The 15,937-nt window shown below is 44.6% G+C and overlaps 1 protein-coding gene across 2 annotated transcripts in view; it reads right to left on the reverse strand.

Moving 5' to 3' along the window:
• DAPP1 (dual adaptor of phosphotyrosine and 3-phosphoinositides 1) overlaps positions 1-15,937 on the reverse strand; it is a 200,450-nt gene that overhangs the window by 68,796 nt on the left and 115,717 nt on the right. The window contains exon 1 of one of the 2 annotated variants that reach the window (XM_075609261.1): positions 6,245-6,483. The exons of the other annotated variant lie outside the window; for it this stretch is intronic. Within the exon in view, the coding sequence (XP_075465376.1) occupies positions 6,245-6,342 (98 nt within the window). The 5' untranslated portion in view covers positions 6,343-6,483. Of the gene's footprint in view, positions 1-6,244; positions 6,484-15,937 lie in introns of those variants that run through there. 2 annotated transcript variants of the gene reach the window in all.

Consider the following 15,937-nt stretch of genomic DNA (forward strand, 5'->3'; position numbering starts at 1 on the left):
ATTCCACAGCATACTGTGTCACCATTCGCCGTCCCTGAGTGATCTGGAGAAGAGATGCCATCTCCCGACGAGCGGGGGAATCGAATACTTGTTGGAAGTCTGCTTTAAATGCCGTGTAATCTTGGGTAAGATCAGAACGTCGCTCCCAAACCGGGGAAGCCCAAGCTAGGGCGCTGCCAGTGAGGAGGTTATAAATATAGGCTACCTTCTTGCGACCAGTATTGTAGAGATGGGGGGCCATTTCAAACTGCACCTCACACTGGTTTAGGAACCCCCTACATTCTTGCGGTTCACCTGCATAAGGCTTGGGGGGAGGAATCCTTACATCGGAGCTGCTAACTGCGCTTGTGAGTGGGGGCTTACATCTGGCGAGGTCGCGGTCGGTACTCAGTCTGAGAGTACTGCGACCTGGTGTGTAAGTGCCACAATTTGATCCGCCATGGCCTAGTTTTGCTGAAGCAGATTGGAGAGAAACTGTTGAAGTTCGGTCTGGTCTGCGTCTTGTGGGCTCGACATAATGTTACGCCGGTGCTGCCCGCAGACCAGACCCGTACCCTGAGCTGAAGGGGGAAGTGGTAATACACGCACCCGCAGCAAAGGGAGCGTGTCCGGAGTGTGGTATAAAGTGTTGCCAGGCCAGGTGTAGTAAGGTAGACAATACTTGCCGGTACCGGTTGTAGGATAGAGTGAAGAATGCCTTGCCGAGGTCAGGGAGTGGAGAGCAGAGATAGGTCGTTGTCCAAGCCGTGTTCAAGGGGTTACCAGAGTGAGCGTTGTCCAAGGAGTGCCGAGATCGAGAGCCAGAGGGGGTAGTCGTACGAGCTGCGTCAGAACCTGTGAAAGCACTGAGAGAATCCAGAAGTACTTGCATACAGAGACTATGTCGAGCAAAGACTGAGAGCAGAGAGGAGCTAGATAAAGCAGGAAGGCCCAATTAAGAACGGAGGCGGGACAGGAAGAGCTACAGGGAGACACTGCAGATTGGTGCAGGCATAACAGGCCAGGTGAGTCTTGTTGGTAACCTGAATATGCTCTTGTGGTGTGGGGGGCGGAGCCTGAGGTCCGGGGGACGGGAAGAAGAGTGTGCAGAATGAGCGCACTCCGTAACGCGTGTACGCCTGTGGACCGAGCCAGTGGATGGTGCGGGAAGACGTGGGCGCGCCCGGCGCTGAGCAGAGGAATCGCCGAGGGGAGTGATCCCGCGACGGCGGCAGGGGCGAGGAGCCGCAGAGGTCGGTAAGGCAGGATTATTTTGTGTGTCCAGGGACTCCCTGAGGGGAGAGAGGGCTCTGTGTGGAGAGCGTGGAGGACACCGATTCCTGACAAGATTATAATGAGATGTAGCAGATGTTATTGTACCCGTTATTGCTCAATAAGGCACTAATTGGCGCCTTGCGGTTAGCAAATTCAGTAATTTGTCAGCTCTTGGATCCTTTAAATTGTATTACAAATCACCCGATAATGCAAATCACCGGGTGTGGTAACGCACAATCGCATGATAACGGGTGCAATAACATCGGCTATACTTCTATCACAGTCTGCGTTTCTGTGTACCATTCCTTTTCCCTTTTATTTGCCCCCCAAACATCTGCTATATCTAAAGTGGCGTACTTGTCACGTTCTGCACCAGATGTAGGAAACATCGTACATACTGTATGCTGCAGTTCTACTCCCAAAAAACTGAGCCGTGCGTCAAAACACACTTTCCTCTACATTTAATAAAGACAAAAAAACTATTTGAATATTACTTAACATTTTTGCAGTTGTAGCCTGCCTTAAATCCATTTCTGTGCCCCATAATATACCCTCAACATCATGGGGGCCCGTACACCACAGTCCCAATGATATACAATGTATGTCATGTTGTCAATGCTCATTTTCATGGGGAGATCATGTTTTTATCGCTTCCCCCATGCGATCATGTGGTAGTAATATGGTTGCACTCGAGTGCAGACAGGTTAATACACAAACAATTATACTATAATATACTGATAAAAAGATACGATTAATATACTGATAAAAAAAAAAGTCACTCGGGGAGTCAAAAGAAAGTTAACAAGTAAATGAGCCACTTTACGAACCTTCAGAAACAATGAGACTTCAGGCTCAATAATTGCATTGTGAATTTGTTAATCAAATATAACTACATTTCAGTGTTCTACAGCTTTGTGCTTTTTTCTCTTATCTTTACACATTTCTCTCATTTCGGTCTGTCCTCTGCCCTATTTAAAAGCAACAACTCCCATCCCCCAGTGAGTTATTAAATTCAGTAATCTGAATCGCTGCCCATTCTCGAGCCCAAAAGATGAATGCTGTATGTGTAACTGTACCGCTTAAAGCAGTAGCACTGGGTTTCAAAGCAAGAGAATATCGTTCCAGAAACCCACAAGCCGCTATTCAATCATCTGTGAAGCTGCTTCCCAATGCTGGGGAAGAGTTCAGCTCGTTCCAAATGAATGGGGTTTAAATATTCTCCATCACAGGAGCATTTTAATAGTCCATTTTATAAGGGCCATAGAAACTCATTTAAGATAAAAGCTGAGCCATTTGTCCCATTCACTCTTCCGACTTCAAAACCATACGGATTTCATTCAAGTCTATTATTCAGTTCTTTACACTAAATACAATATGTCTTTGTAACCGGTTTATAAAAGGTTTCTGCTAGTTTAAAAATGTTTTTTTTTAACCCTTTGAGTGCCGGGGGGTCGCGACCCTTCCAGCCCTCACGCTCCCGTGCCCGCTCCGCCACTAATGATGGGAGGGGGGGGAGTCATCCACCTTCCATTCGTCATCAGTGCAGATCGCGTCGGAGTGCAGGACGCGATCTCCCCTGAAAAAAGCATTTGGGGGGTGGGGAGAAGTAGCTATGATATCATGGGGCACCCAGGGTGCCTGACCCCTTGATGCAGTAGCGACGTCCTAGGGTACTCAAAGGTGTAAGTGGAACAGCATGTGTATCCCCTTTGACCAATTGCATGTCATGTACCCCCTGTGCCTGTATAATGTGTGCTCCCGCCCCTTCCTTCCGATGGCTTCCTGCATGTGCTGTGCATATCATCGATCAGCTGAAGGAGGAAATCTCTTTGCTCCGACAGCTGGTTATCTGGTTGCGCCACGATGTCTTCTACAATCACTGGGCAACCAGATACGTTTTAATCTGCTTTACAAGGTAAGTAAATGACATAACATTTACCCTGCAAACATGAGATTAAAAATGATTTTTCCGTCACCGGAACGAATCTAAATCATTGGAAAAAATAAATAATACATACAGTAATATACAGTATAAACGCATTGGATATGACAGAAGAACCACATCACCCCCCTCGCCTGCCCATTCACCCATATGCTATGAAGCTTCAGACTTGATCCTTGGCTTTCTTTTATATGAAGTCTATCCCAGGCATTTATTTTTTATGTCATTATTGTACTTTATTAGCCTCGACCACCTCTGCTGGGAGGCTAATCCACAGATCCACCACCTTTTCTGCACATCCTCACATCTCCCCTTAGACTGCCACTCTCCAGCTTCGGGGCATGGCCTCTTATACTAGCAATTCTTTCTCTGAAATCTGCTTCCCTCCCCTACATTTTTGATACCCTTTATGCATTTGAAAGCTTCAATCATATCCTCCCCTTCCCTTCTCTCTTCCAAGTGAAGCCCTTATCTGAAGGTAAGATAAGCTGATGCTCTGAAACATTCTTCCTTCCTTGTGAAGCAATTTGCACAATTTGCCTGCTCTAATGTGCACTGTGTAAAGTGCAATTCAGTTCAATCAACCCTGCACATTCTGCACAAAATCCAGATCAATATGGATTCTGCAGTGGTAATTCAGAACAGTGCAGAAGCTACAGTATTGACATGCGCCACTCATATGATAGGGATAAAACACCCACAACAGAAGCAAAGAAGTTTTATTTATTTTGATTACTGTATTCTGTTTTTTTCCCACAGGTTTCAAGTCGGAAAACTTTGAAACATAGCCCCTTCATGTAAAAACAAAATGCGTAATTCTCCTAACTGTCCAACTTTGTTGTTAGATGATCCACAGAGCATGTCAACCTAATTTGGGTTATATTTATTTATAAAAATGTTTAACCAGGAAGTTATACATTGAGAGTTATCTCTCGCTTTCAAGTATGTCCTGGGAGCAAAGTTATAACAATACATGGTTACATTAAATTCATATTGCATCTCTTAGCATCAATGGGCCAATGCTCTTATAGTGCCCTGCATCAGCTTGTGATTGAGAGACTGTCAGCAGAAAGGGTATGTGAAACACATACTATAATAGCGTGTATCCCATTCTGTGCACCATTTAAAAAAAAAAAAACGCTTTAAGGTATCACTCGCTAACAATCTGCGTCTATGTTTCTCCCAACCACTTTGTTAACCTTCATTTCAAACCTTTCTCCCCCTGCTTCATCCTCCTTCACACTGCTGATGGATACAAGGTCCTGCATGACCTTCACATCTCAGTATCCCCTTATTGCCCTCTCTATTTATTTACCATCCTCCTTGCAATGAAATGTAATCTGTCTTAGATTGCTATCTTGTTTTTTTTTTTTTACATCTGTGTTAAACTCATGGGGGCCTAGTCACTAAACTTCGATAAGTGACAACGCTGGTTAAGTGCACTTTTCAAGCGATTTAGCATGTCACAAAAGCTTCGATAACGTCAAAATCGCTTGCAAACGGCTTTTTAAACGAGCGTTAGCACTCTGGCTGTAACAAGTCGTGTGGCAGCTCAAACAAAATGCCCAAACTCGCATTTTCAGCCAGCAACTGCTATTCACAAAGCTCCGAGATGCAAATCGCGGGTTATAAACTTGCTTTTCATCCCTTGCTACCTAAAGGAAGGCGAGATCGGAATCGTGATTTGCATATGACAGAGTTTATTTTATTTTTACTAAATAGGATTGAATCCGGGGGTCTCCGGAGCTGACCCGCATTCATTTCAGCTTCGGAGACCCCCCGGCTGCCATACTATGGTATTAAAATCAAAATGAAAACCGTGCGTTCGCCTGTAAGAGCCGTGCAGAGAGATGTAGCGCTCTCTGTGCTGCTCTTCCAGGCTGCTGGAGCAAAATAGAACGTTAAGTTCATTTCGCTCGTTAAGCAAATACAAACTAGTGCGGTGTGGCATTTTTTTTTAACCAAACGCTAAATAAAATGAGATTTTTCTTTAGTGAATACCGTTTTTACACAAATTTCATAGCGTTCTGTAGGAACATGCCAACCCGATCTATGTTGCAATGAATTTTTCGACGTTTAGTGAATAGGTCCCATGGAATCTCTGCAAATCTCTATCGCTGAAATGAGGAAGAGACAGAGAACTCTCGAAAGCTTGTCTTATAATATGAATTGTTAGTCCAAATTAAAAAAAGGCATCTCCTAATACCGACGTACTCATTTACACTGCAGTATCGCAACTGGACTAGCACGTCTATTTCTACTTAATTCATCACGTAAGACACAAATTCTTACATCTTTTATACATATGTGACCCGCTGCAAGCAGAAATGCAGTGCGTCAAAACAGACTTCTCTTTGCATTTATACATACACTGAATCTAATGTGAAGTCATTTCTTCGATAAACCTTGTGCTGTTATTTGCCCCACCTAGCCTGTTCTATCCGGCTATAAACAGATGTTTCTGGTATCTTCTTCCTTTTTGACTTCAAGTTGCAGTTTCACTGATCTCTGAACCAGAACCACTTCTTGTTGTAGTAAAAAAAAACTACTACTTTGAGAAAAAAAGAAACTAAAAACACCACAGCAAATACCCAACATATATTTAACTTTTCAGTTAAATATACGTGTAGACGTATCGGATGGAATGAGAAAATCAACCATGTATTTTATTGATGTTTGATCCCGATTACATTGTATACACAGTACCAGCCAATGTTTTAAAAAAAAAAAGAGAAACATGCAGTGTGCATAGTTTTGAAGCGTACCGTATATATATCACACTAATTCATAGCTGATACCATCAATCACATATGTTGGGAATTCTAATAAAAACATGCAGTGTACTTTATGTTAAAAAAAAAAAAAAATCAGCTTTACTACCTAGCAAACCTTCTATGATAGGGGAAATATACCTAGCACTTCCTGGGAGGTGATCCGAAGCAGAGAGTAAAGTGAAGCTATGAACGCAGCATACAGCATATTCCTGCCTGCTTCCTACAGGCAGACAAGTTTCACCTGTTTGATAATGTATGACTGATTTTATTTTACCCCAGGGACTCCAGTTCTTTGCCTTCATTCTGCTGCTCATCCTCCGTCTCCACAGGTGTCTCTTCCCTCCTACTCGCCCACTGTGCATGGAAGGTCATGTTGTCATTGCTTCCATCAGGGCTCCAGCGCTCATCAGACAGCCCGGGTTAGAAATTCCTGTATGAGTGGCAGCACCTGCGAGTCACTCCGGCACCGTGACGCTCAGCCACCCAGACCTGCAGCATAGCTACACAAACAAGGAAGTCGCTCGGGCCCGCCCCACTTTGCACTGGAAACTCACTGTGTAGAAAAACTGCAAGGGGGGGAATTGTTACATGTGAAACGTGGTTCAAATGGAGGAGGGGACTGTGATTTCCTTTGGGCAGGTACCCACAGTAGGCTGGAAACGTATTCGATATCCACTCTTCATTACTCAGGGATATACAGCAAATAACACAATGCCTACGTAAAGCTAGCAGCGCTATACAAGAACATGCTATTATTATTATTATTATTATTATTAATGCCATTATAAAAGCAAAAAAAAAAACCCCAACTGTATCACAACATAGCCATGCCTGCACAGAACCCAGAGAGACCCATTTTATTTACCCAGGCTCACTTTGCAGTTCGTTTAAGAGACTCCAAAATACAGATCATGTATTTCTGCAATGCATCATACAAAATACTATGCTTTCTCAAAGTATTACCTTAGCCCGGAGAACTGGCCCCATTACAGCCCACAAAGTACAGGTCTACCTACGTGTAATACACAGTACACTATATATAGGAGCACCTTACAAAATGATATTTTGTGTCACTGAAGGACCTCTTTTTCAAATTAATTCTGACTAGACCGAAAATGTTATCACCATAACCCTGATAACAGATTTGAAGGTACCCTATATAGTGTCCCCTATGGTGTATTGTGCAGTGGAAAACATACAGGGCCTGGTGAACTAAAAGGCACACAAGTAACAGGATTTGCTTGCTGAAATTGGAAACTTTTGCACATAAAAAATGAACAGCTTTTTATCTAATGTAGACGTAAATTGCGCAAACAATCCTGCTAATTAAACATGCTTTGTTTGCTCTGTTTCTGCTTAGTAAACAAATATAATAGCTATGGAAAGTAAAAAAAAAAATTGTGGGGTTAACCGCTTTGATGCTAGAGTGGGTAACGGTAACCTATTCACTGCTACAGGGATTCACTTTTAATGCCAGTTCTTCAGCAATGAAGAAGTTAATGTAACTGTATAGGGAACTGATCTTACCCGAAACAGTCTGAAATGAGTTATTCCTATTAGCTTGTGTAAATTACATATACATGTATATAAGCGCTACACAGAAATTAATTGCACAAGTCTAATTTCAATAAAGGTGTGTAATGTACGTGTGGAGTGTAGACCTAGATTGAATGTTGTGATAATAGGGCATACAAATGATAAATGTTACACATTCAAATATTTAATCCAGCATTGTGCAAACTGTACTGCATAATCCTCTAGTTGTATGGCGCGTCTCATTTTGTGATCAGTTCAGGTCCCTGCTTCCAGGGCTAGAGTAAGTGTCACATCCAGGTTCTCCACACTTACATGTGACGTGTCTGGTCCCTGCCCAGTCAGGAGTATATTTGGCTAGTGGTCCCTTAGTGATACCGTTTTTTTTTTTTAAATACCCCTTTATTTAGACTTCCTGTATTGTACTGCACAATACACTGTACTTTTATGCGGGATCTGTATTTTGTTTGTTTTTTGTCTGATCCTAGGGCTAGAGTAATACATAGAATATGCTTGGTTTCTGCCGAGCAAGAGGTACGGTTAGGTCCAGAAATAATTGGACACTGACACAATTTTCATAATTTTGGCTCTGTACGCCACCACAATGGATTTGAAATGAAGCAATAGAAGTGCAGACTTTCAGCTTTAATTCAAGGGTTTGAACAAAAATATTGTATGAAACGTTTAGGAATTGCAACCATTTTCATACACAGTCCCCTTATTTCAGGGGCTCAAATGTAATTGGACAAATTAACACAATCATAAATAAAATGTTCATTTTTAATACTTTGTCGAGAATCCTTTGCAGGCAATGACTGCTTGAAGTCTGGAACGCATGGACATCACCAAACGCTGGGTTTCCTCCTTTGTGATGCTTTGCCAGGCCTTTACTGCAGCTGTCTTCAGTTGTTGTTTGTTCGTGGATCTTTCTGCCTTAAGTTTTGTCTTCAGCAAGTGAAATGCATGCTCGATTGGGTTGAGATCAGGTGATTGACTCGGCCATTGCAGAATATTCCACTTATTTGCCTTAAAAATCTCCTGGGTTGCTTTCGCAGTGTGTTTTGGGTCATTGTCCATCTGTAAAGTGAAGCGCCGTCCAATCAACTTCGCTGAATTTGGCTGAATCTGAGCAGACAATATATCCCTATACACTTCAGAATTCATCCGGCTGCTTCTGTCTTCTGTCACATCATCAATAAACACTAGTGACCCAATGCCATTGTAAGCCATGCATGCCAAAACACTGCCTCCACCGTGTTTTACAGATGATGTGGTATGCTTCGGATCATGAGCCGTTCCAAGCCTTCTCCATACTTTTATCTTCCCATCATTCTGGTACAGGTTGATCTTAGTTTCATCTGTCCAAAGAATGCTGTTCCAGAACTGGGCTGGCTTTTTTAGATATTGTTTGGCAAAGCCTAATCTGGCCTTTCTATTCTTGAGGCTTATGAATGGTTTGCACCTTGTGGTGAACACTCTGTGTTTGCTCTCGTGAAATTTTCTCTTTATGGTAGACTTGGATAATGATATGCCTACTTCCTGGAGAGTGTTCTTCACTTGGCTGGATGTTGTGAAGGGGTTTTTCTTTACCATGGAAAGGATCCTATGATCATCCACCACTGTTGTATTCCGTGGACGTCCAGGCTTTTTTGTGTTGCAGAGCTCACCAGTGCATACTTTTTTGCTCAGAATGTACCAAACTGTTGGATTTTCTTTTTTTTTGCAGCCTAAGGATGCCCTGTTTCACTTGCATTGAGAGCTCCTTTGACCGCATGTTGTGGGTTCACAGTAACAGCTTCCAAATGCAAATGCCACACCTGGAATCAACTCCAGACCTTTTACCTGCTTAATTGATGGTGAAATAACGAAGGAATGGCCCACACCTGTCCATGAAACAGCTTTTGAGTCAATTGTCCAATTACTTTTGGTCCCTTGAAAAAGAGGGGGCTACATATTAAAGAGATGTAATTCCTAAACCCTTCCTCCAATTTGGATGTGAATACCCTCAAATTAAAGCTGATAGACTGCACTTTAAGCTCATTATTTAACTGTAACTTGAATTTATTTTGGGACACAGCCGAAATAACAAAACTTGTATCAGTGTCCAATTATTTCTGGACCTAACTGTATATTATTGTAGAGGACTCTAAGTGACATAAAGCATAGGTTTGCAGTAATTATTCTAGGGCAGGTCATGACCATGTATGGGTGAATACAAAAATTACTTGTATCCCCTGTACTCCAGTGCCTGCTGCCCCCGAGTGTAATTGCAGGGAGTTGCGGAGTGATGCAAGGAATTCTGGAACACGACTTTCCCACACTTGGTAATTGTCAGCAAGAGCTTCTAACTGCTAAACACCACAAACCAAGGGAAGTCGCACACCAGAATGCCACGTGGCAGCGCTACTCCAGGACACCATTTGTTGCAGACTAGTCATATGGCTGCACTATTTGCTTTTATTTATACCTGCTGCCCAGCACAAGTATTTGTGCCCCACTGGCTGTACTCCAAAACTCCAAACTCTGGGCAAATGCTGGCATACACCCCTGGTTCTTGTTAAGGTGCCCTTTATTGATACTGTCTATACTGTTACTTTATAATACACTACAGTATACATTATGTTTTGGGGTCTGTTAAGGAAATTCATCCCAGGATTGGGGTATTTAATGAGGTAGGTTTGGTTTCTCTAAGAGGACTTCTCGGGTAGTGGTCCTCATGTGACACAGAGCACAAATTGTATATAAAAAAAATTCTATATTTTTTAATATGCATATCAATGAGCTGGAAACCAGTCCCGAAATAGGGTGCATCAAAGAAACATGCAGTGTGAGTAAGCATAAAAGTCCACAATTTAATTTTGAGCAATGTGTCTGCAAGGCTCCTTATATTGAGTCCAAACTTCTGTCTATATAAGCATGACCGTGAGTATCAAGAATATAGTAGAGAGAAGGAGTGGCTCAGTGAAGCAGGGGAACCTGGTTCAATTCCCAGTGTCAGCTCCTTGTGACCTTGGGCAAGTCACTTTATCTCCCTGTGCCTCAGGAACCAAAAACACAGATCGTAAGTTCTACGGGGGAGGGACCTGTGCCTGCAAAATGTCTGTAAAGTGCTATGTAAAACTAGCAGTGCTAAACACAAACAATTATTATTATTATTATTATAATAATGTAAGATGCGACTGAACCTTGAACAGGGAGATGTGAGGCAGTCATGGACATCCTGCAAGAGCGGAGCTACCAGTGGCGTGTAATCCATACCAACCCTGCACATAATAAGATAATAATACAGCATCATAATGTTGAATAAATCTAATAGAACAACTCACGGTCCGCTGCATTTACTTCTGCCAGGCATGTATAAAAAGAAGAATCCCGGATTTGTCAATACCCCACTTGTATGGATTTTATATATTGAACAGCTGTTTTGGTCACTACGTCCAGCGTTGCTTTTTTGGCAGTGGACTGGCTATTCCTTCCTGGATTCTTATTTTTTTTTTATATATATTTTTCAATATACAATGGCGAGAAAAAGTTTGTGAACCCCCATGATAATTATGGAAATGCCATAGTTTTTCCATGATAGCCTTATTGAATCAAAACCAATCTTTTTTTAAATGTCCAATAATGTTTATATTAGTCAATTCCATGTCTTTGAAACAAAATTATGTATGAATTAGACAAACAATGAGTAATTAAGAGTCAGGGTATGTGAAAGTAAGTAAACCCCTATTTTATTTCAGCTAAATTAAAGGGGATAATTAGAATTAGGGGTTTAAGTAATTAGGTAGATTTTCAGGTTTCAGTTTGGGAGGCCCCACAATATATAAAGATCAGAAACTTTGTGAGTTTGGTCTTCCACATAAATGTGTGTGGAAACACGTCATGCCATGATCAAAATAAATCTCAGAGGACCTCAGAAAAGTAGTTATTGATGCTCATCAGTCTAGAAAGGGTTACAAAACCATATCTAAGGATTTTTGGCTCCACCAATCCACTGTCAGACAGACAGTCTACAAATAGAGAAAGTTCAAGATCACAGTCACTCTACCCAGGAACGGTCGTCCTTCAAAAATCTCTCCAACAACCGGCAAATCATCCAGAAAGTCACAAAGAACATCCACAGATCCACAGATCTGCAGGCCACTCTCGTCTCGCTAATGTGAGTGTCATGACTCAACTATCAGAAAAAGACTGAACAAGAATGGTGTTCATGGAAGGATACCCAGGAGGAAACCACTGCTCTCTAAAAAGAACATTTCTGCCCATTTTAAGTTTACCAAAGAGCACATACAGTAGATGATACACAAAACGTCTGAAACATTGTTCTCTGGATAGACGAGTCAAAGGCATAACTTTTTGGCCTCGATGAGAAATGTTATGTTTGGTGAAAACCAAACACTGCGTTCGAACAGAAGAACCTTATACCAACCATCGAGCATGGTGGTGGGAGTGTGATGGTTTGGGGATGCTTTCCTGCCTCAGGACCTGGACGGCTTGCCATCATTGATTCAAACATGAATTCTACATTGTATCAGAAGATTCTAGAGGAGAATGTCATGCTATCCGTCCATTACCTGAAGCTGAACCAAAAGTGGGTAATGCAGCAAGACAATGATCCTAAACATACAAGCAGATCTACAAAAGAATGGCTGCAGAAGAATAAATGCTGCTTTTTGGAATGGCCTAGTCAATGTCTGAACCTAAACCCCATCGAAATGTTGTGGCAAGACCTGAAGCCAGCTGTTCATGCAAGGAAGCCCTCAAATGTCACTGGGTTGAAGCAGGTACTGAATCTAAAAGTTCACATACTTTTTCACACATGGATATTGAATGTTGAATCATTTGTGGATAAATAAATATTTAACACGTATCATGTTTTTGTGTCATTTGTTTGATCAGGTTATCTTTATTATTAGGAATTAGATTAAGATTTAATAACATTTTAGGTTTGAAATATGTGGAAATCCTAAGGGGTTCACAAACTTTCTCGCCACTGTGTATAAATCAAGTAATAATGGAAAGTAAATAGTGAATATGTTTCCACAGCAATGAATGGGGAATATTTTTGAAGTGAAACTTCTTTCGTGGCACCTAGTCCTGATAGAGCAAAACTGGATAGATGGGGGGCGAAATGTGAAACGGAAGTGACGTCACCTAATGGACGCCGCTCCGCTCACACGTCCCCTGTCCCCGCTCCTAATCGCCGCCGCACCCCCCACACACACCCCCCCACACACACCCCCCCACACACCCCCCACACACCCGGCTGCTGACATATGCGGCGCGCCGCCGCTCCTAACGGCCCAACTGTTCCACGACCGCTGCCATGCCGCGTATGTGCAGTTGTGATGGCGCCGCTGACGGACGCCACACATGCGCAGAAGTGGCTGGCAGCGCGTCGTCCCACCCACATGCTCCTCACGCCCATTGGCAGCGGCGCCATTCAGCCTTCCACTGCCGCTGGCGTTCGCGGGCCCCTTGCGCCCGCAGGAAGCGGTGGCACATGGCGCAAACCCGGGCGCAACCCGTGCGGCACAGGGCCTCGGTCACTCATGCCCGTGCCGGGCGCATGTACCCCGCGGGAGGTGTGTGTGTGCAGATTGCGTGCGGGGTGTGTGTGTGCAGATTGCGTGCGGGGTGTGTGTGTGTGTCTCTGTGTGTGTGTGTGTGTGTGTCTCTGTGTGTGTGTCTGTGTGTGTGCGCGCGCGCTCAGAATTTGCATAAGGGGGGGAGAGAGGTGGTGCGCAATGTTACACCCCGCCCCTAGCTGCAGCTGGACACATACACACTGACTGACCCACCCACACACTGACTGACCCACCCACACACTGACTGACCCACCCACACACTGACTGACCCACCCACACACTGACTGACCCCCCACACACTGACTGACCCACCCACACACTGACTGACCCACCCACACACTGACTGACCCACCCACACACTGACTGACCCACCCACACACCCCCACACACTGACTGACCCACCCACACACCCCCACACACTGACTGGCCCACCCACACACACCCACACACTGACTGACCCACCCACACACCCCCACACACTGACTGACCCACCCACACACTGACTGACCCCCCCACACACTGACTGAACACACCCTGACTGACCCACCCACACCATCCCACACATTGACTGACCCACCCACACCCACCCACACACTGACTGACCCCCCCACACACTGACTGACCCACCCACACCACCCCCACACACTGACTGACCCACCCACACCCCCCACACACTGACTGACCCACCCACACCCCCCCACACACTGACTGACCCCCCCACACACCCCCACACACTGACTGACCCACACACACACCCCCACACACTGACTGACCCCCCCACACACTGACTCACCCACACCCCCCACACACTGACTACCCCCCCACACCCCCCACACACTGACTGACCCCCCACACCCCCACACACTGAATGACCCCCCCACACCTCCCCACACACTGACTGACCCACCCACACCCCCCACACACTGACTGACCCACCCACACCCCCCACACACTGACTGACCCACCCACACACCCCCACACTGACTGACCCACCCACACCCCCCCACACACTGACTGACCCACCCACACCCCCCCACACACTGACTGACTCACCCACACCCCCCCACACACTGACTGACCCACCCACACACCCCCACACACTGACTGACCCACCCACACCCCCCCACACACTGACTGACCCAACCACAACCCCCCACACACTGACTGACCCACCCACACCCCCCCGCACACTGACTCACCCACACCCCCCCGCACACTGACTCAGTCACCCACCCCCCCCTGCACACTGACTGACCACCCCACCCCCCCCGCACAGACTGACCCACCCCCACCCCCCCGCACACTGACTGACCCACCCACACACCCCCGCACACTGACTGACCCACCCCCACGCACACTGACTTACCCACCCTCACCCCCACACACACTGACTGACCCACCCACACCCCCCCGCACACTGACTGACCCACCACTACACACACTGACTGACCCACCCCCACACACACACTGACTGACCCACCCACACCCCCACGCACACTGACTGATCCACCCACACCCCCCCGCACACTGACTGACCCACCCACACCCCCCCCACTCACTGACTGAACACACACACACCCCCACACACACACACCCCCCACACACACACGCACCCACACCCCCCCCACACACACCACACACATCCCCCCCCCACACACACACTGACTCACATACACACACACTGACCCACCCTGACTGACACACACACACACGCACTGACTGACACACACACACACACACACACACACACACACACACACACACACACACACACACACACACACACACACACGCACTGACTGACACACACACACACACACTGACTGACACACATACACCCACACTGACTGACACACATACATACACACACACACACTGACTGACACACACACACACACACACACACACACACACACACACACACACACACACACACACACACACACACACACACACACACACACACACACACACTGACTGACACAGATACACATACACACTGACAGACACAGATACACATACACACTGACTGACACACACACACACTGAGACACATACACACAAGGAATTCACACTTAGTGCAAATAGCTAATACAGGGGATGTGTGCCGAGCACGCGCATTATAAGTCAAATTTATTTGCTTTTTGTCACTGAAATTGTAGTTTGATTTTTAATTAAAACATCACCAATACAAATACAATTTCTGTGACAAAAGTCAAAGAAGTTTCACTTACTATGCGCGTGCACAGCACACACAGCTTTTTAAAAAAAAAGTATTTAACTTCAGCAGTGTCCATTATATCGGTATCAAGTTGGCCTGTAGTATAAAGACTGTCTCACATACAGAACTAAAAACAAATCCAGATGAAAGATAATAACGTTTAATGTCTTATGTTACAAGATACAATAACAATAACTAATACTGTTTGTAATTAGTAATTAGTTTGCTGAAATATTGGTACAGTACTGTTCCTCATCACAGGAGATCACAATCCTTTCTTAAATGGTGACAAAGATTTTTGAGCACCATTTATAAAATATACCGTATATATGCTACATCTGTGCTATAAAGACATAGTAGGCGGGAGCCTCTTAAAATAGATGGGATTTTTTATAAGGAACAGGAAGTGTTGACTCTCTATATGACCTAGTACCATTGCATTTCAGGGATCTTAATCATTATTATCAGTGATAGCAGGGATTAATGAAGTACGACTACTTTATATTTCCAAATATTATTTATCTTACTTATAATTACACGTTTTACAAATCGACACCTTTATTATTTGTAAAATAGTCTGTTATCAAGAAAAATAAACATGGCATAAATATTATAGAACTGAAGT

Source organism: Ascaphus truei, chromosome 1, assembly GCF_040206685.1.
Source record: "Ascaphus truei isolate aAscTru1 chromosome 1, aAscTru1.hap1, whole genome shotgun sequence".
In the NCBI taxonomy this organism is placed as follows: Eukaryota; Metazoa; Chordata; class Amphibia; order Anura; family Ascaphidae; genus Ascaphus; species Ascaphus truei.